The sequence below is a fragment of the Rutidosis leptorrhynchoides genome, chromosome 3 (assembly GCF_046630445.1).
Source record: "Rutidosis leptorrhynchoides isolate AG116_Rl617_1_P2 chromosome 3, CSIRO_AGI_Rlap_v1, whole genome shotgun sequence".
Taxonomy (NCBI): Eukaryota; Viridiplantae; Streptophyta; class Magnoliopsida; order Asterales; family Asteraceae; genus Rutidosis; species Rutidosis leptorrhynchoides.
The window spans coordinates 26,573,526-26,596,727 of record NC_092335.1 but is presented as its reverse complement, the minus strand read 5'-3'; the positions used below and the strand labels follow the sequence as shown (position 1 = coordinate 26,596,727).

Sequence of the window (23,202 nt, the reverse complement as noted above, 5' to 3'; positions counted from 1 at the left end):
ACATTTGTTGTTGAATATCTTTCGGGCTGCTCTTCGTGAGATGAAATGATATATATCTTTTTCGTTATACTCTTTTCAAGGTATGTGTATTTCATTATATTTGATTTGTTTGTTATAATGAATATATAGTATTAATATATTTTCGGGTACTTTATTTCCTACAGTCTTAAAACAGATTTTTTTTTTTGAGTTACCCGGATATATACATATTCATACAAACGATTACTATCAATTACTTACGCCTACACTTTAAGAAATCATATTTGGAGGGTCTATTGTTTCAAATTATAAGCATTGTATTTGGAAACGTAAGTGAAATTCTTACAAAGAAAATTTTTATTTCAAGAATCATGTTTTTGTGTATTGTGGCGAATATATGCCAATTCATTTGCAATGTTTTATTCCAAATCGGTATGTGAGGTGCTTGATATATTTGTTTTGTAACCAAGGTGGAAAACTAATGATTTGTGAATATATGTGGGAAACTTGTTTCTTGACTTATATACTTGTTTTTGTAAATAACTAGCATTTGGTCAACCGCGCACTGCAGCGGTCAACTCGTTTTTGTGAATTGTTTACCAAAGTATTTACATAGGCTAAAAGGTTCGTAGATTTAGGGCCTCCTATCACAAAATTGGTAAACTACTAATATGAAGGTTATTATAAATGCTATCACATAAAGGAATGACTTTTAAGTAAAAGTTTTTTGTTATCTGTAGAAGTTCCATTAGCTCAAGGACCTAAAAAGAATCGAAATTCAGATGTAAGTAAATGTAAAGAAAATAAATTTATCAAGTAATAATATATGAAAAATACCCTTACCATTGTTGTAAAAACCCAATTACTCGTCGATTAATCTCCGATTAATCAATTTTAAGAGCAATCCGTTCCGATTTTTCAAATCCGTTTAATTAATCGGTCAACGTCAAATGACGGGTCAAAATCAAATTTGGTAATCAAAGTCAGTTAAAGTCAAAATTGACCAATATTTTAACATGAATCTAAACTAAAGCTTTATAGTTTTTGAACAAAATAAAGAGTTTCAAACAATTATATTAACGTGTATATTTATATTTATGGTTTTCTTCAATATTTACACATATAACTTATGAAAATTAATATTTAAATGTATAAAGTACAATCCGATTAATCCCCGATTAATCTCCGAATTTCCGATTACTCCTTCCAAAGTCCCGACCGATTAATCTCCGAATAGCGAATTTTGTAACCTTGACCCTAACCATAACAAAAGCATCATTAATGATACTTTAGCCTCCTTAGTATTGTGGAGCATCTTTGGCGTTTTTTAGGATGCGTTATTGCAGTACGAAAGTGATATGCTTAATTAACAAACAAAAACAATATAAACAAAACATTATAAGAAGGTAGCAAATAAAACATTGAATCGTGAAATATTAACTCTTAAGAAATCATATCACCAAACATCATAATAATAATGGGCGAGATTTGACATCTGTTAGAGAATTCAAAAGTCATTTTTTTAACAGCAGCCATTTAAGAACACTATCACCACATAAATAAAAATTAGTACATTCAAAATAATAAAAGCATTTGATTAAGTGGCAATAGAAAACCGAGAACCCAAAATCTTGGCAAATCGTTTAATAAGTCACAATGTTAGTGTTTAAATTAATGTATGCTCAGTTTGACACTATATAATCTAAATGGGTCAAATGGTAAAATGGACACTCAAAACCCTTTATGTTATATAACTTTGAGAATCAGTATTTTAACCCGACAATATTATCGAAAAAACTTGTAGTTGACGTAATTATATGAATGCATACAAAATTATATTAATCGACAGTATGCATAAATCATGATAAGGAAAAAAAACCTGTTGTCCTTGCTGAATGTGGAACACATAAAGAAGATGGTCATTCCCATAGATTAGTTGCCATGTCGTTACACGTACACCTGGAAAAAAAAAAAAGATGTTCCAGGTAGTAAGTTAAATTTAAACGATAAAGTAACACACGCCTTCATGTAATTATTAAAAACGAATTATTCTTGTTGATGTAGCCTTTTCTGGCATCATGAGGACAATATGACCGAAGGTTCTAATATCGATCATATAACCCTTTATCGAAATCAATGAAACACAAACAACAGTAGCAACCATTCAAAGACTATATAAAGAACTACTAACAATAGAATGGCAAACAACATAGAATCATATATTAGACAAACAATGACAATACTAAAAGAAAATTTGGTTGATCTACAACAACCATAAGAAAGAACATCAACTCACAAAACCTAACTATAATTACACTGATCGTGAAAAACAATTAATATAAACAACTACTAACAACTCAAATATGATACGTAATTTGAATACGAACTTATATAACAAAAACGAAACATAAAAAAACAGCACCACAAACATTACCTGTATGAGCCAAACACCTTCATAGTAACAAAAAGCAACAATAAATTAAGAGATAAATTAAAACAATCTATATAAACAACTACTACCAAAGATATCATAAATAAAAACATCAATTAGCTGAAAGAAGTAGCAAAAGAGATGCAAAAATAATTGAGAAACTGAAAAAAATGAAAAGTATGAATAAGATAGTGATACCGAGGTATTTTAGCCGTTAAGTGCATCTTCAATCAGTGTTAGTGACCAAGGAAAATCGGAATCACTCGCGACCAACGAACGAACTATAAACCCTAACTTTTTTAGTTCCAAATCGTAACCCGAAGTTGACAGCGGAACATGGTACAGAAAAACCGTAGATATCTGATAAATTATGTAATCTGATTCTTGAAATATTTGTTAAGCTTTATTTTTACTTGTTTGGTCCTTTGTTAAGTTTCAGGTTAAAGATTTAAACTGAAAAGGATTAGCTGTGCATGATTTTTAGAAGTTCAAGGGGCTGATTGTTATACTTGAAATACTTTGAGCTCAAGGATTTAAGATGATATTCTGGAGGGACCATTGCTGTCATTTTTAATTTATATTTATATCCCTTTTTAGGGTTTCTGCCTCATTCGATTCATTTTGGTGATCCGTTTGTGTTTGTTTCTCTCTTCACTTGCCGATTGATCATCTATTATGATCTTGTAATTTTGGTTTCAAGTTTGATTGAATCTTAACAATCTTCTATTGTATTAAGAAGACTGATATTGCAGTATTGTTGTGGTTATTCTTAAGAGGCACAAATCTCTGTTATTGAGATTTGGTATTTTTGGTGTTTGATTCGTATTAATTTTCAAGGTATCAGAGCGGTCGGTTCTGATTATGTTATGAACGGCTTCGATTGGTGATTTTTTCAATCTATTGTTGAAGAAATTATTTGTGTTCATCTGAAACCATAATTTTGGAAAATTAGGGTTAGGGTTTGATTTTCTTGGTTGTTTCTGGTGTATTGATACGTCTTCCGCTGCTTCGTGTTCTTCTATTCTCTTCTTCTTGTCATCAAATTAGAGTTCATTCTCTAATAGGGGAGTTTCGCGTTTATTCATTGTTTTTTCTTTATTACCCTTTGTTTGACTGAATCCCAGTGCCCAACTCTTGATTTACGTTCTTGAAACGTATGAATACCTGATCAAGCACTTGGTTGATTCCTGGCCATTATTTTGGTTAATTTTTTTTATCTCTACAGGTTACTTGGCTGTGTATGTGTTTATGTTATTTGCATGATTATTTGTGTTTAATTTGTTTTCTATTTGATTGAATTTGTCTAATTCTTGTTTTCCATTTGATTTGTTTGATTGTTTAATCTGTTCTGTTTATTGTTATCATGGCTAAAGATGATGATGTTGATGGTGATACTTATGTTACATTAGTTACTAAGTTAGATTTTGGTGATCCTTTGTATTTGCATGCTAGTGATACTACTGGAATTGCACTTGTGTCATTAAAATTGAAAGGAACAGAGAATTATAGTGTTTGGAGCAGAGCTATGCTTCTTGCTTTAAACACTAAAAACAAAAAAGGTTTTATTGATGGAACTTGTAAAAGAAGTGATTATGAAAAGGAAGAAGTTTTGTTAAATCAATGAGATAGATGTAATTATGTGGTATTGACATGGATACTTACATCTATCTCAGATGAATTGTACTTGGGGAAAAAAAATTTCTAATAGTTTTGTTACTGTATGACAAGAAATTAAAGAAACTTATGACAAAATTGATGGTTCAATTACTTTTAATCTATATAAACAAATCAATTCATTGACACAAAGAGGTTCTAGTGTTTCTGAATATTATCATAAGTTGAATACTTTGTGGAAACAATTTGATGCTCTTATTAAATTGCTTGAATGTGTTTGTGATGCTAATGTTGATTTTGTTAAACATAATAGTGTGATAAAACTTATGCAGTTTCTTATGGGACTTGATGAGGTTTACCAGCCTATAAGAAGTAATCTTCTTATGACTAATCCTCTTCCTAATGTTAAAACAACATTTACTGTTATATCAAAGGAAGAGTCTCACTATTGGCCAAAAATCTCAAAGTTCTGCTTTTGTTGCTAAGACACCTGAACAAACCAAAATCGTTAAGTGTAAATAGATTTCGGGTTTGAGTACTTAATTTGTAGAAAAGAGTGAATCGAATGTTTTAACTCCAATAATTGTGTAAACCCTAATTTAAAATCTGGATTTCAAGAGCGTAAAACAGTTGATGGGATTAACCTTATTCGATCGGAATCGAATAAGTTAATATCTTAAGGTGGAGAGTAACTCCGATAATGACCGGAATCTTTATCGAAATTATATTATCAGCTGGAGAGATGTTACTGTAATTAATTAGGGCAGAGTAACATTAATGCATCCAGTTGTGTGGAATGAATGCTCTTGTTCGTGTATTTATAGGTGTTGTGAAGGAATGGTGACGTGGCACAAGTCCCTTTCATGGTTCATAACAAACTTTGCTAATCCCGAGGGTCGACGTGGCACCTGTCCCTTTCATGGGAATAACAAACAGATCTTAACAAACTTTCCTAGATTCGTGGGCTAACGTGGCATGCAGCTTGCTCGCGTCTTAGCCCTGGGATCATGTGCTTGTTCCGGGACGGTGTGCTTGTTCCGGGATGGTGTATTGCTCCGGGCCAACGTGCTTGTCCCGAGACCAGACACTTAAGCTGGAAAGACATGGTAGTTCCGAGAGTGTGTTGGATTCGTCTAGAGTGTGACCCACGGTTCCGATTGGATGTGCATTAAATGTCTGACAGTCTCAAATGACAGTTACTTGCAGACACACCCCCTTTTTGTTTTTTTTTTCTTTCCATTTTTCAAATTTTTGGAACGGCGTTCGAGGGACATTCTTTTGCAATTTTAATCATTACTTTTAGGGTGATGTGTGAAACGTGGTATATGAATTGTTGTATGAAAAATACCGGTTTTAAAGATTACACACACTAACGGGCAGTGTACCCGATCGTGTAGTAGTATAGATAATGGTAAAATCCGTGTATCGTTCCAAGGACAGTTATATGTGCAAGTTAAGATTGTATAAACTAAATTGAGTTTTAACTAGATAAAATGAAATCAAACAAATACAAGATATTGGGTTGCCGTTTAACGATGGAAAAATCAATAAAGGAATAAGTTTAAAGAACAATATTTTTGGTATTTTAGATTTATAAAAATGAAAAGATAGTTTTTATATCAAATTAAACAAATATGCTCATCTAGACTTTTTAACCTCGAATGTTGATTGTTGTTTTAGGATTAAGACTGGATTGATTGACTACGTATGAGAACTAATTAATTGGTTTACCAAGAGTAGTCTTGTGCAAACACTCAAACGGGATTACACGACGCAAGTGATGTTCTTGTCATCTAAGACCTCCTATTTGTAATCAATTAATTCAACTAGCCTAAAGACTAGAATGACGATCATGCCAATGATGTGTTGATCATGATCCACTCCTATGTCAACTAATGGTTTAGCTTAGTTCATTCCCTTGGTGCGGTTAAATGCCCAATTTACCCAACCCAAGTAATCAATTTAATGTAGCAATAGGATCCTTATAAACGTCACTAGATAAGGCAAATTACTAACACCTGTTAGTTATATGGAATTAAGTAATGAAAATATGTATAACAGATTCTAGGGAATTGATTGTTCTCCTAGACAACTACACATATCAATTAAGCTATTCGAAAGTATCTACAAGAGTTGTTCTTACATTCCTATATAGATTAATCGTTTGAACGTAACTTACCCCTTTTGGTAAAAGACGGGCAAACACTTGTCACTAGGTGCAAATCAATATACTGAATCAACAAGATGGTGTTTCTTAGTTGAACAAGTATACTGACTAATTGAATCGAAAAGATTAAACTTAACAAGAATGGTTCTTGTATTCAAACATCAAATTATCATGCATAAGAACAATCAATCAACAAAGGTAAACAATCAACATCTCGATTATTAATCTAGATAAGCATAAAAAGAACTAGCTAACAATCATATTTAAAGACAATAACAAACTGGAAACAAAGATAGAATTCATTGAACTAACAAGAATCGACCTCTTGAAGCAATCTTGGATGATGATCCTGATGATTCTTGATTCCGGATTGAAATGATGGATTAGGTGATCCTGGATTACTCCAAGGATCACCTTGAATCGTAACCTCTGCCTCTGAAAATGACTGTGTAGTGGTGTCTCAAGAATGAAGCTGGAAAGGGGTTTAAAAAGGCTGAACAGTAGCTGAAAAGTAGGGTGCGCCGAGCGCACAAAAGTACGTGCGCGGCGCGCACTGTTCACCTACCACAATTTCACTTTACAGCTCGAGTTGACGTTCAGATCTGCTTTACACGTCAGAGTACGCGGAGAAAGTGCGCTGAGCGCACTCCTTGGCGCACTCTACTATTCATGCTTTTTGACTTGTTTTCGATCCCAGAATTCTCTGATCAAAATTTGGACGAGTGAGCTGAGCGCACACCCGTGGCGCACTCCTTGGCGCACTCTACTATTCATCGAATTTTTGACTTCTTTTCGATCTCTGAGTAGTATCATCCAAAATCTTCCATATTTCTTCAATTACACAATGATTCTAACTATTTTACAATAAAATGGAATACAAACAAAAATACTATGTTTACACACGAAATAAATAACGATAGAACTTGATATTGCGATTAAAGATATGTCTAATTTGAGCAATATCATAGGGATTCATCCTTTAATATGGACCATTGGATCGATTTCTTTGAAACCTTTAAATAGCCATCTTTTTCCAATCTTCTCACTTTTTACAACTTTCATATCTTCAATCGTTTCTTCTTCAAAAAACAAACAGTTTTTTCACAAAAAGGTACCCTTTTTCTTCTTTCTTCTTTTAACTTTTTCCTGTCAGTTTATTGTCTTTTTTTTCTTATATATATATATGGCGGATCAGTCTTCCACATCAACTAGCGGTGATGTCGCTGAATCATCATCTAGGTCTTGTGTGAACGTTAACGATATAATGAGTCAAGTTTGCGATGCATATCTTGATGAGTTAGTGAAAAAATACCCATTTTTGGTTGGTTATGTTTTAAGGGTTCCTGACACATCCCATCGAGCACATAAACCTCCACCGGACATGGTTACCATGTATGGTGCAGCCATTACCGTCCTATTCCGAATTTATGTACCAGTTTTTTACACATTATAAAATAGCACCTGCCCAGTTACATTCGCACGCATACCAGAAACTGGTAATGTGGGAGATGTACTTGAATTATTACCACATTCTCCCTACAGTTCGTATGTTTCGATACTGCTTTACCGTATCGAAGTTCGAAGTTGGTTGGTTCTCCAAAAAAAAGGAGATTCTTCAACTTCACCGGTGATATGGATACTTCTCTGAAGGAATGGCGCGAGTCATTCTTTTTTGTTGACAACAGAGAGTTACCGACACGATTTTTCGGTCTTTGTGAGTGGGCGGTTGAGGTAAAGAAGGGAGCTAACACGGTTCCAAAACTGAATGATGCCGAGAAAGCATGCATATTGGCTATCCAGGACTTTAGGTTTCTCCAACAGCCATACCCGGAGGCTATGCTCGTATTAGGGGGAGTTAGTAACCAATGGCTGAATCCGAACACCAAGCCTGTCATTCGTTTCAATGGAGCAGGTGGAGACTGATCCTAGCCAATTGTTATGTCATTTTAGTTAGGGTTTTTGCATGCTAACCTTGTTTTTATTTTATAACACAGTGATGAAGTTCAGTACTGCCATGGCATTTGGTGATCTCGGGGAGATCAATTTTGAGAGTGTGCCGGTGAATCCGGCTGGTGAGCCAAATATTGCTCCACAAGATTTGGAGCAGAATACTGGGGATGAGGCTGATTTAGTCCTCCCTGCTCTGACTGTTACTGAAGAGTAGTCGATTGTGAAGAGGAAGATTAAGGAGCTACCTCAACTTCGGATGAAGAAAGCCCGAGGTACATTTATTTGTCCCGGTGTTCTTATCTACTTTTATCATGATACACATGTTATACTTAAAAGATTTTTATGCTTGCAGGTGTTGCTGTGTCTTCTGCTGGCGGTGGGGTTGCTGAGACGGAGCCCATTGTGGAGGAAGAAGAGGGCGGGCAATATACACTGGAGAGTTTTGCGGATGTCCACTTTGATGGCCCGATTGGGGGCGACATCATTCGTGCTTTCTCTCAGCTGGATCTAGATTATGACGGTTGCATGGATGCCCTAGAGAAGGGGTCTACCTCGATCGTCCTGCAAACTGTGTCTGCCCTCTCCCCGGATGACGTTATGGTTACCCGTGCTCGGGTGTTTGCGACTCTGAACGCCTTTGTCATGGATAGTTTTGCCCGGGAGAAAGAGGCGAATAAAGCCCCGGTGGCTATGAGTGACTTGGATGGGCAGCTGAAGGCTGTCAAGGATGAGCTTGCCCGGGTGGTGGCGGAGAAGGAGGAGAATGATAAAGAGCTATCCTTCGCCACCCTTGCGAAGGATGCAGCCGTGGCTGAGTGTAGCCGGTTGCAAGCTGCTTTACCTTCTGTGCTGAAGAAGGCCATCAACTCTAGTACTGTGAAGGTGCCTTTTGAGGCATATCTGTAGAGTTTTGGTGCGGCCAATTTTACTCATGCCGTGCAGTTGATGTAGAAGCATCATGTGAGAGGAGCCGTCTTCCTACATCCGGAGATTGCCGAGAAGGTGTCCCCGAATTCCGTGTAGGAGTTGCAGGCTGCTCAACAAGCGTTGGTGGAGATTCGGTTCGGTAGTTTTGAGGATCTCTGTGCCACTGAGGGTACAACTGTGCAGTAGTTGTTAGATTTTAACTTTTAGTATCTTGTACTGCACATTGTTGCATATATTTTTGATGAACCCTGTAATGAAAACTTATGTAAATGTGAATGTAATGAAGTTTCTCTCTAACGTATGTTTTTATGTGTTGATTTTTCTTTTAGTCGAACTAGTACATGTCTTCGTATGTAGGTCTAGACTACATTTGTATTAGTTTAGGCGTGTACACAGTGTGCAGTCACATGTGTTTATGCCATCTACTCATTGGCAGTTATCAGTATAAATTTGTACCGACGAGGGCTAGATAACCACGTCTTAAGGGGGTACAAATAACTCACATGGGGCTTATCTGGATGCCGGAATTCGTCTGCCGCTAGCTGGTTATTTTTATGTGAACAACGTTGTGAATAACATAATGAACAAGTTATTGCAAACGGTAAAATTTTTATTCATCCTGAAAAGGAAAGTCATACATAGATTCTTTATTGGAAAAGAATAACATAAACATCAAGATAACTATGATTGAAGTGATCAGTTTCAACCGTAGTATCCATATAAACTTCAGTGTGGCGCATAGCCACTTATGTTTCCCTTGGCCGGCGTCCCATCTCGGTTGGAGCTCTCGCAGCTTTCTGGCCTGGAATGTTTGAGTGTTGGGCTCAAGGGTTCATTTGTTTGGTGCTCATCAATGAATTTCTCCTCCCATTTTGGTCGGCGATACCAACCATCTCTATTCTTTCCGACTTCATATGTGGTGAGTGGCCTTTTCCTGGCTGAGGGCATTGATGGTGAGAAATAAGTAAGCCTTTTGAGAACTGACATACGCTCTTCTTTTAGGACGTGTGGTGAGTTTTTTGTCTCGACGTTTTCCCCAACTTGTTTGTTCTTTTCTTCCGGGAAGAAGTATCGGGTGGATTTCACCGTTGCCACTCCTTTCCGGGTTGGAAATTTAAGCAAACCGTGAGCAGTGGAGGCAACTGCACCGAACTTACTAAAGAACTTTCTTCACAGTATCACATTTGTGGTGGTCATGGATTTGACAACGTAAAAGTCAATGACCTCACTACGGAGGTAAGGTTGAGTGCCTACCGTGACCGTTGCCTTCAGTTTACCAATAGGTTCCTCAGTATTTCCCGTGAAGCCAGAGATAATGGCGTTTGACTGTCTCATTTTTCGTCCGACACATTTTGGTAACTGGGAAAGGCAATGTGCATACAGTACATCTACTTCACTTCCCGTGTCAGTGTACATTTCCTTGACTCGGAAACCGTCTATCAAACCATCAACCACGGCTGGCTCTTCTCGAGAGTATAGAGTTGGTAGCTTTGGGAAAGTAATTGCAGCGTCTCTCCAAGAATCTCGTGTCGGGTGCTTTGTTAAGTTTTCTTTTTTACTTGTTTGGTCCTTTGTTAAGTTTCAGGTTAAAGATTTAAACTAAAAAGGATTAGTTGTGCATGATTTTTAGAAGTTCAATGGGCTGATTGTTATACTTGGAATACTTGGAGCTTAAGGATTTAAGATGATATTCTGGAGGGACCATTGTTGTCATTTTTAATTTATATTTATATCCCTTTTTAGGGTTTCTGTATCATTCGATTCATTTTGGTGATCTGTTTGTGTTTGTTTCTCTCTTCACTTGCCGATTGATCATCTGTTATGATCTTGTAATTTTAGTTTCAAGTTTGACTGAATCTTAACAATCTTCTACTGTATTAAGAAGATCGATATTGTAGTATTATTGTGGTTATTCTTAAGAGGCACAAATCTCTGTTATTGAGATTTGGTATTTTTGGTGTTTGATTAGTATTACTTTTCAGTATCACCGCCAGAAACCCAAGCCAGAAACACTAATTCTCGGCGACGAACGAAAACGGATGATTAAATTATAAACAACGGTGCTCAACTCACCACCGACGATTTGTAGCAAATAGAGTAAAAGCAACCCTCCAAAAAATATTTCTGTGCATATTGTAAAGATAATTGACATTATCGAAATGGTTCTTAAAATGAATTTAGATCATGGATTTAACAACATTTTATGGTTTGAAAAATAGAATTCAAACTTATTGTTTTGGAATAAATTTATTCAAAACATAAATTCTAGTGACTTGTTGGGTCTTGGATTATATTCCATTAAGTTGTAAGGTTTAGTACATTCGGAATGTTGTTGTATTCAAAACATATGATTTTGTACCTTCTTGAGTTTGAAATATAATTGGTATTCAAAATGTAAGGTCAAGTACCTTCTTTATTTTGAAAGATAATGGTCCTCGAAGTATGAGGTTTAATACCTTATTGGTCTTGAAATATAGTGGTATTCAAAAAAAGAGGTTTATTACCTTTTTTGGTTTTTGAATATAAATGTATTAATGACGTGAGATTTTGAAGTAATTTTTGTTATAGTTAACAGGAGATATAAACAACCTACTACTCGATGACGATGTATTTGTTAACTATTTGACGGAAAACTTTAGAACATATTGTTGTTTATTCTAAATTGTTTTAGTTTCTTAGTGAAACGTGCATATGAGATAGTAGATGTAAAGTTCTTCAACTTGTAGAACCTATTTGCATTCCATGAAAGGGTTGTGATGAGAACTATGTGGATATATTGCATATCTCATGAGTGTGGAAAACATGTTTGGTTGATACCTGTTTGGTTTAACATGTGTGGTTGAAACCTATTTGGTTTAACCTAACTGTGATCATTGGAACTTCCATATTAGTTCAGTCGATAAACCTATTTGGTTTAACCTAGGTGTGATCTTTAGATCTTCGGTATTAGTTCAGTCACTAGTGAGAATGACTTGGTGATCATTTCTGATCGTATATGTTATCATCTGAATGAGATAATGATAATCATGGATGGAATCGACATATCCCATCATTAAATTGAAAAGGACAATGACAGTGTATGAGGCTTCTTTTTATAGATTGTCATGACATTTTTTTACCTGTTAAATTGTATTTTAGTATATGAAATAGTTTTGGTTGGTTCATCTGAGATATAAACCTACTATTTTTGAAAATAAAAAAAATTAATCAATTAAATAATGTCCCCTCTTTAGCATTATAATTTTTAATTTTAATGGAGTGGTAAAAGAAAAGACTTAAGTTGACTGCCTTTAAAAATGGGTCATGACAATAAGTGGAAAGAAGTTAGCTATGTCATTAAATGACATGAGTTATATTTGAAAACATTTAGAAAGATTTGATTCAAATTTGTGATTCCGACACACATGTTAATCTAAATGAAATGGATTGAGGATATGTCATAATATGAGAAAATTCCAAGTGTGAATTAAAAATACGACACTAAAATGCAGTGTCTGGCGAGATTAATATCTCTATTGAAGGTCCGATTAAGTGTTAGGGGTACATTATAATGACATGGTATTAAGAGGTCAAGGTTATAATAAATAATTAAATGTACCCTATATGAGTGAACATTATAAGATTATGATAATAACTAACTCAATTTATCGTGTGATGATAAATTGAATTATGTGATATGACTTTAATATTTCCAAGATAAATTCTCTTCAATGAGAATTAAAGATACCTCCTTCATAAGTGGCATATCATTATGCATACGAAGGAAGTAAGACTGAATGATGAATAAGAGACAATGTTTATAAGACACTCGTGATGGTGTTTAGTCTCAAATAGATTTTGTCTAATAATAATTGTTACGAGAATCATGGTATGAGATTCCAAGTTACTAGAAAGCTACGGGGAATTAGAATGATGCATCTTCTATTCTCATGCTTTGGTGTTGAATTCTATGGCATGCTAGACTTAGACGTGTTAATGATGATCACCTGCAGAGATCTATTAACAACGAACATTCCGTTGTGCATAATTTATGACAAGACAAAATCAGTATTTCATTCAGCATAAAAGGGTTTGATGTATTGTAAAACCAAATTAGTGACGTTAATGATGTGGATTAAATCCAGTAATCCAGTGTATATGGAAATCGATGATTTTGAAGATTATTACAAACATAAAGATATCTATCTTTTTGAATGTTGAGTTGCCTAAAGTTGAATTACTTAACTTGGATTTAGATTTGCAAGTGTAATTTGAGTGCAAAAACTTGCTAAGTTTTCTTAATTCGACATCTCTAAGTCCAACCTAAAATATGACTGAGAATTTCTCAATATCCGTTAAAATCTGAATCGCGAAAGATGTAAATTTTATGTGGGGGCATTTGACTACATCATTGATTAAGAATCATATTTGATGCATATGACTATGGTTGACTAAATATCAAGTTACAAGACATGTGGGGGAAGCTTTGAAAGGATAAGCATTAACCTACTACTTGTGTAAGTTGAATACAAAACCATGGAAGTGTGGAGCTTGTTGTGTATATTGAACACAAAACCATGAATATGTGGGGGTGTCTTGCCTTTTGATATCAAGTACATGATTCAACATAAATGATTAATTGGATGGCCAAATGTAAGCATCTAGTTGTTGTTAAATTCTATATCCTTTAAGTCAATGATGGTAATTAAGATTGAAATAGTCAATATAATTACAATAGAACAATTAATCTCTTTGCAGGTTATCTTAGTTAACTTTGTATAGTTAAATGACAACAAATTCATATCCGATGACCATGAAGTTGAGAAGAAATTATGTTGTGGAATGAGACTAAAGCCCTTGAAATGATAGTTTATATGAAGGAAACCTAACCCAGTTGACTGGAGATCCCAAAATCCGGGTATGATAACCTAATTGTATAAACTGAGGGTGGTCACTGTGGGGAGTTTATAAACCTCCAAAACCAATTGAGGGCAACTTCCTAGTCCATTCCAATAAATAAGAGTGACATTATATGAGGCTAAGCTTTTGGATTTTAATGATTTATAAAGATTCAAGCTCAAGGCTATTGGAGATCTTTAAGAAATCACCTATGTGAGAGAGAAGTTGGGTCGCTTCAAAGGGAATTAAAGGGGCTTGCAGAACCAGGCTAGTGTTCAGGACCATAATGAACATGACTATGAGGACTTGACAATGTCAGGGAGAATCCTGTGCGAAGTGCATTGTCGTCTACACAAATAGCATACCAGTTCAAAGACATCACGTCTACTGTGAGCTAGGAGACTAAGTGCATTTCATAAGGGAAGATTTAAAGGGTAACACCTACCAATCCCATGTAGGGTTCAAATGTTAAAAATCTTGCTGAAATTTGTGTGTTTTGGGAGATCAGTATTCATTTGGTTGCATTCTTAATGAAAGATCTAAGCGAAAATAAGGTTTTCATTGACTTTGGATTTTGGTTATGTAGTTGGTGGCCAAGGCTGCATAACATAATGTTTTATACCCAAAATAGAATGTAAATGAATAATATATTGATGCTTACGGTGATAATGAAGTGAGCTAAGTTGAATGAGAAGTTCGGTAACTGCTTTGGTTTCGGTTATCAATTTCATTCATGTGGGGGATTGTTGGAAATTAATTGTTGAAAATTAATTCCATGATGGATAAAACTGATGGTAAAATGCATGTTATAAGGTAGCAATTAGTTTCATATCTTGTAACTTATGCATACTAATGACATTTTATTGTCATTTATTTCCCATCTTTTGGTTTACCTCGATTAATATATAAGTTAGAGACTCATTCTCTAGTAAGGAGGGAGATGAAGACTTGGCTCAAGAAAAAAATTCACCCACAAGTTAGAATAATATGTTTGTAACTTCTATCAGAGTTCTATTATTTTGTACCAAACGATCGATTTTGGGTAAACAAGGAACAAACATATGATTAACTTACAAGCTATGGTGAAGACAACATTTTTAGGCATTTGTTCAAGTCCGGCAGTATTACTGCTTCCGCTGTTGTACCCCGAGAAATAGACGACGTGTAGACGACGAATATGTTTTAAGGGAACCGTGTCAAACACGGGCCTCGGCTCAACATTTGTTGTTGAATATCTTTCAGCTGCTCTTCATGAAATGTTATATATCCTTTTCGTTATACTCTTTTCAAGGTATGTGTATTTCATTATATTTGATTTGGTTGTTATAATGAATATGTTGTATTAGTATATTTTCGGGTACTCTATTTCCTACAAGCACCTCATGCCCGTACGCGTGAGTAACACGGTTGGAGAAAGTTGCAATCTTTACACCTCATTTTCGCGTCGTTTGGTGGTCAAATTCGCGGATAGTCGGTAGCAAATTAATTCTGCTTAATTTACTTATCGCATACAAAAAAGCTAAAACCTTTTCTCAAGATATCTTCCAAACTGATGGGGTCCTTGCTTTGAATGTTTTTCGTACAGTGTGAAAGCAGTTGGTTACGTAGTTTTAAAATTTTGCTGATTCCAAGTAGTCCATCTCCATCATTGCATATGGCATTGATAAAATCATTGCATATGGCATTGATAAAGTAAAAGGAGGTTATTCAGTAGCCATCGTGCGTTTCATTACTTTTATTCCATTCTGTCCTCTCATAAAAGGAGCCAAAGCGAAGACATTCATTTAGCAGGAGTTTACGCTGCAAAGACGATTCATGCTAGCTCTTATCTTCTTTGACTAGTTACTTTATGATTTTAATTTTTAATAAATAATACTCCGGTAAATAATTCTATATTCTATTCTATATGAAAAATATTTAAATCTTTATGAAATATATTTTAAAATATAAATGGGTTTACACGCTTTAAAATCATCATGCTGACCGCTAATTGATTCACTCTTTGCACCAAGTCAGCAATCTTCAAAATTCAAATGTATTCAATTAGTAAAGAAAACGAAGATTTCAGGGGGGCAAACGTCGTTTTGAAGTTGTTAGTAAAGGAAACGACAGATTTCGGGGGAAAATTAGTATGTAAGAGTAATAATGCGGTAAGAAAAGTCATAATCAGTGCTTATATGTCCCTCAAACGCTCACATATTAGACCATTCCCTACGCACAACCACGATGAGGTTTCGTTGCCCCACAACGACCACAATGGGCTATGTGGGTTCGTTGTGGATGGGCCCCTTGTGGGGGCGAGAACCACGAGAGAACAACGATTGTTATGGACGTGTGGCCGAATTTGATTGGTGGAATACAATGTATCCGTTGCTGCAGTTGAGTGTTTGATAAATAATAATAAATACTTATACAAATACCACACTTCCATATATAAAACACAATCATTTTGTTCTTCTTCTCCTTCATTATTCTATGTATAAAAATTATACAAATGAATAAAGGAAAACTTATTGAAAAGAGATCATACAAATTATGAACCCATTTACGATCGTGTTGGTGGTCTTGAATATACTAACTAGAGGGTAGAAGAGTTTCTTCACGAGTATCTATGTCCCCATTTAATTTTGAAATATCGGATAAACGGGTTCTCCCAAGAGTATTCGAGTCTGTATACATGCCGGGTAATCGCGTTTGTGTCTAAAACAATCCTCGAACCTCGACTCGCGCGAAAAAAATTGAAAAACCATACACATACCCGGTTTATGTTTTCGTTTTAAATTATGCAGGTGATATTAGGTTACTTGGGCACAAAGTGATAAATTTGGTCATCCTATTTTATTATACTCCGTATTTTATTGGATCGATCATGGAGAAAAGTAGAGAATACATGTCTGCCAAGGGTACGGTTGGCTGCTTGTTAGAAATAAGTAAATAATGGATCTCCGACTAGCATCTCGTGGAAATCATAGTTGGTAGTGGTTTTTTTGCTTTGACCAGGCCAAAGGTGAAAAAGAGATAAAAAAGGAAATTCCTTCTACCGCTTTCTTACTGGAAGAAAGAGGGAGCCGCCCGTCCCGGGAAACGAAGTACACTTTGGTGAGTGAGAAGCAACCAGGTATAGGGGAAGGGGCAGTGGGCTTAGTAAAGATAGTATATAGTTCCACTTGTAGTGCCTCGGCTCGGCTGAGTCATTTTTTTCGCTCGGCTCGCAGCTGACTTTATCTAGTAGAAAGAAATTTTTCTCTGGAAAAAACACATAAGATTTGTTCTCTAGAGCTCATCAATGAAGAATGGTGGCTTTACTTTTTGGAATTAGAGAAAAACATATACTCTATAAAAATTTAAATATGCTATTACCTAAAACAAATAATTTCGATATTAATTAATCTATTATATTAATTTTAATTTGTTATAATATATACTATAGAATATAAATATAATAGAGTGGATAGTCAATTTTGATACACAAAATTAATGTTATTGTATTACCTAAAGTACTTGAATTCTTGCTATAAATAAGACCTTCAAGCAAGCATAATATTTGCTCATTCTTACAAGAATTATTTCTCTCTTTTCTCTCATTAGTATTCTACTCTTTCATTACTAGAATTTTGTAGTAAGTTTAGGCTACCAATGTTGTTATAAACAACTAAATTACAACACGTTATCAGCACGATGTGCTCCGTATAATCAAGGTTTATCCAAGCAAGCACAAGTCACTAATCAAGGTAAGAAATTCTTTAACGATATCTTCTATTATTTATTAGTAAGGTAAATATTATTATCATCATAAGTAAAATTATATTTCTGTAATCTAACTTTTATTAACTTCACTAACATTTATATTTATGTTATTTAAGTTATATATGGTCGGTTATGTAGTGACCCGAACTTTTTCATGTTTATAATTATATTAAATGAAATTGTTATTTACATGATTAAGTATTTCCAACATGTTAAGCAATCAAACTTGTTAAGACTTGATTAATTGAAATAGGTTTCACCAACGACAATTGACCACCCAAATAGGTTTCATAAAATCAAACTTGTAAGGTGATTATCCAACCTCAAGAAATCTTTGTTTCTTACAGTAGGTTATCATTCTAATACAAGGTAATAATCATATTCAAACTTTGGTTCAATTTCTATAACTATAACAATCTTATTTCAAGTGATGATCATACTTGAACTTGTTTTCGTGTCATGATTCTGCTTCAAGAACTTCGAGCCATCCAAGGATCCGTTGAAGCTAGATCCATTTTTCTCTTTTCCAGTAGGTTTATACAAGGAACTTAAGGTAGTAATGATGTTCATAATATCATTCGATTCATACATAAAAAGCTATCATATTCGAAGTGGTAAACTAGTAATCACTAGAACATAGTTTAGTTAATTCTAAACTTGTTCGCCAATAAAGTTAATCCTTCTAACTACACTTTTAAAATCAACTATACACATGTTCTATATCTATATGATATGCTAACTTAATGATTTAAAACCCGGAAACACGATAAACACCATTAAACTGGATTTACGCCGTCGTAGTTACAACCGGGGGCTGTTTTGGTTTGGATAATTAAAAACTATGAAAAACTTTGATTTAAAAGCTATACTTCTGGGAAAATGATTTTTCTTATGAACATGAAACCATATCTAAAAATCATGGTTAAACTCAAAGTGAAAATATGTTTTTCAAAACAGTCATCAAGATGTCGTTCTTTCGACGGAAATGACTACCTCTTTCAAAAATGACTTGTAACTTGTATTTCTGACTATAAACCTATACCGTTTCTGTTTAGTTTAATAAATTCAAGTTCAATACGAAACCGTGGCCACTTAAATCACTCAAAACGGATTAGAAACGAACAAATGGCGAGCAAAACAAAATTGGTAAAAACTACTCATTTTAGCTACGTGAAAATTGGTAACAAATCTATTCCAACCATAACTTAATCAACTTGTATTGTATATTATGTAATCTTGAGATACCATAGACACGTATAAATGTTTCGACCTATCATGTCGACACATCTATATATATTTCGGAACAACCATAGACACTCTATATGTGAATGTTGGAGTTAGCTATACAGGGTTGAGGTTGATTCCAAAATATATATAGTTTGAATTGTGATCAATACTGAGATATGTATACACTGGGTCGTGGATTGATTCAAGATAATATATATCGATTTATTTATGTACATCTAACTGTGGACAACTAGTTGTAGGTTACTAACGAGGACAGCTGACTTAATAAACTTAAAACATCAAAATGTATTAAAAGTGTTGTAAATATATTTCGATCATATTTTGATATATGTATATATTGTTATAGGTTCGTGAATCAACCCGTGGCCAAGTCAAATTCTCGACGAAGTGATATTTGGTGAAAGTGAGTTATAGTCCCACTTTTAAAATCTAATATTTTTGGGATGAGAATACATGCAGGTTTTATAAATGATTTACAAAATAGACACAAGTACGTGAAACTACATTCTATGGTTGAATTATCGAAATCGAATATGCCCCTTTTTATTAAGTCTGGTAATCTAAGAATTAGGGAACAGACACCTTAATTGACGCGAATCCTAAAGATAGATCTATTGGGCCTAACAAACCCCATCCAAAGTACCGGATACTTTAGTACTTCGAAATTTATATCATATCCGAAGGGTGTCCCGGAATGATGGGGATATTCTTAAATATGCATCTTGTTAATGTCGGTTACCAGGTGTTCACCATATGAATGATTTTTATCTCTATGTATGGGATGTGTATTGAAATATGAAATCTTGTGGTCTATTATTATGATTTGATAATATATAGGTTAAACCTATAACTCACCAACATTTTTGTTGACGTTTTAAGCATGTTTATTCTCAGGTGATTATTAAGAGCTTCCGCTGTCGCATACTTAAATAAGGACGAGATTTGGAGTCCATGCTTGTATGATATTGTGTAAAAACTGCATTCAAGAAACTTATTTCGTTGTAACATATTTGTATTGTAAACCATTATGTAATGGTCGTGTGTAAACAGGATATTTTAGATTATCATTATTTGATAATCTACGTAAAGCTTTTTAAACCTTTATTGATGAAATAAAGGTTATGGTTTGTTTTAAAATGAATGCAGTCTTTGAAAAACGTCTCATATAGAGGTCAAAACCTCGCAACGAAATCAATTAATATGGAACGTTTTTAATCAATAAGAACGGGACATTTCAGTTGGTATCCGAGCGTTGGTCTTAGAGAACCAGAAAATTTGCATTAGTGTGTCTTATCGAGTTTGTTAGGATGCATTAGTGAGTCTGGACTTCGACCGTGTTTTCTTTAAAAATGATTGCTTAACATTTTTGTTGGAAACTATATATTTTTAACATGTGAATATTATGTGATATATTAATCTCTTAACGTGTTTGATATTATGTGATAGATGTCTACCTCTAGAACAAGTCCCATTGACTCACCTAATAATAATGAAGAGTCAAATGTAAATTGGAATGATTCGTGGACTGATTCACAAGTTCCTGAAGAGGAACCGGAAGAAGAGTCGGAACCGGAAGAAGAATCGGAACCGGAAGAAGAATCGGAACCGGAAGAAGAAATAGAACCAGTGGGGAAAATAATAAAACGGTTAAGTAAAAGAAAATCCTCAACCAACCGACCAAATTTAATTATGGTCAATGGTGTTTCCGCCAAGGAAGCAAAGTATTGGGAGGATTACCAATTCTCCAATGAATCGGATCCCGACAAGGATTCCGATGATGTTATAGAAATTACCCCAACTGAATTTAAAAAGGCAAAAGAAAATAATAAGGGAAAGGGCATAAAAATAGAGAAATCTAATTCCAACCCCGATGAACTTTATATGTATCGTCAACCCCCGAAGTCCTTAAGTTGTAACAATGACCCGGGAACCTCTAAACCACCAGGTTTTTCTAAACCAATGTGGAAAACGACGGCTCGTATTAAGGGAACATCGTATATCCCTAGAAACTTGGCAAAACGAACCAAAACCGAAGAAGAAGAAACGAGCGAGTCGGATTAAGATAGTTGTATTCGTGTGGTTTAATATATGTAATATAGTGTGCTTATGCTTTATGTTATATGTAAAAATTGCTTGTATTAATAAGTATTTTTTTTTTAATCTAACTCTTGTCTATTTTACAGTATAAAAACACAAAATGGATAGACAACCCAATATTTTAAGAGACCTACCCGGAGACATGATTGATGAAATTTTGTCTAGAGTCGGTCAAAATTCCTCGGCACAACTATTTAAGGCGAGATCAGTTTGTAAGACATTCGAAGAACGTTCCAAGAATGCCTTGGTTTATAAAAGGCTTTCGTTCGAAAGATGGGGGATATCACATTGGGAAATCCATAAGTTACGATGTGTTTACTTTGACACATATATTGCGGGGAACCCAAATGCTATTTTACGCAACGGGTTAAGAAATTATTTTGACTCAATATATCCGAATATAGGACTTCGTGATTTAGAAAAAGTGGCTAACATTTAACATAAAGAAGCATGTTATGCCTACGGGTTAGTAATGTTCGCTTCTCACCAAAGTGAGAACAAGAACATCGGGCTACAACTATTAAACAAAAAGTTCCCACAAGTGACGGAGTCGGTAATTGGGGTAAGAAATGAGGTTTTTAGATTGTTACGGGACTGTTGGACATTACGTAACCCTCGTCCCTTTGACGACATTACAACACGCTGTCTTATCAACGGCCATAACGGTTATGTTCCACAAGACCAAGGATGGGAAGTAGTCCTAGTAAAACCAGAATGCATGACTTGTTTCTAGACGTATGAATTACGTGTCTTTATTGCCTTTGCTGAACGACTTGTGTACTAGCTAGAATTATCTTCACAACCATCTTGTATCAAATTTATTGTGTGCTATATTTCATGCTATATGTAAAATAAGCGGTATTGTAAGTTTGTAAAATATTGTGTAAAAGTTTGAACGCGAAATATTATTATGATCAGTTTTTCATATTGAATTGTAGTAGTTGAATTGTATATTAGCTACTAAGTATGAACTTAACGGGTAGGTACTACCCGAATTTAAACTTATAAAACGCTAATATGAAGAAAAAGCTTTTATAAATGAGTTCATATTATGCTACGAGATACTATTAACTACTCTTAATATTCTGTATGATTAACTTGTTCCATTTGACTATTTTGAAGGAAATGGCACCAACTACTCGACACACCGTGAATATGAGTGAAGAGGAATTCCGTACTTTTCTAGCTTCGAACATAGCTGCAGTACAGGCTGCGCTACATACCAACAACAACCTGAGATCTAGCAGTACAGGAAATTGTGTAGGATGCACCTACAAAGAATTCACTGCCTGCAAACCTTTGGAATTTGATGGAACCGAAGGACCGATCGGATTGAAACGGTGGACCGAGAAGGTCGAATCAGTGTTTGCCATAAGTAAGTGTACTGAAGAGGACAAAGTGAAGTACGCTACGCATACCTTCACAGGTTCTACGTTAACATGGTGGAATACCTATCTAGAGCAAGTGGGACAAGATGATGCTTACGCACTACCGTGGTCAGCATTCAAGCACTTGATGAACGAGAAGTACCGTCCCAGAACCGAGGTCAATAAGCTCAAGACAGAACTTAGAGGGTTACGAACCCAAGGATTTGATATTACCACGTACGAAAGACGATTCACAGAATTGTGCCTATTGTGACCGGGAGCGTTCGAAGATGAGGAAGAGAAGATCGACGCGTTTGTGAAAGGATTACCAGAAAGAATCCAAGAAGATATAAGTTCATACGAGCCCGCCTCCATACAACATGCATGTAGAATGGCTCACAAACTAGTGAACCAGATTGAGGAAAGAATTAAAGAACAGACTGCTGAAGAGGCCAATGTGAAGCAAGTCAAAAGAAAGTGGGAGGAAAACGGTGATAAGAATCACCAATACAACAACAATAGCAATTACAACAATAATCGCAACAACTATCCCAACAATCGCAACATCAATCGCAACTACAACAAACGGCCCAACAACAACAACAACAACAATAACAACAACAACAACAACAACAACAACAACAACAACAACAACATCAACTACAACAATCATCCCAACAACAATAATAACCGCAACAACAACAACAACAACAATCAGAAGCAGCTATGCCAAAGGTGTGAAAAGTATCACTCGGGGTTCTGCACCAAATTTTGCAACAAGTGTAAAAGAAATGGTC

At 35.0% G+C, this 23,202-nt stretch overlaps 1 protein-coding gene across 1 annotated transcript; it reads left to right on the top strand.

Moving 5' to 3' along the window:
• The first annotated feature begins 3,773 nt into the window (after window positions 1-3,773).
• Window positions 3,774-4,509, top strand: LOC139899792 (uncharacterized). The gene is made up of 2 exons (XM_071882628.1): window positions 3,774-3,969; window positions 4,139-4,509. Exons 1-2 carry the CDS (start codon window positions 3,774-3,776, stop codon window positions 4,507-4,509), a joined length of 567 nt encoding a protein of 188 aa, XP_071738729.1.
• The last annotated feature ends 18,693 nt before the right edge of the window (window positions 4,510-23,202 follow it).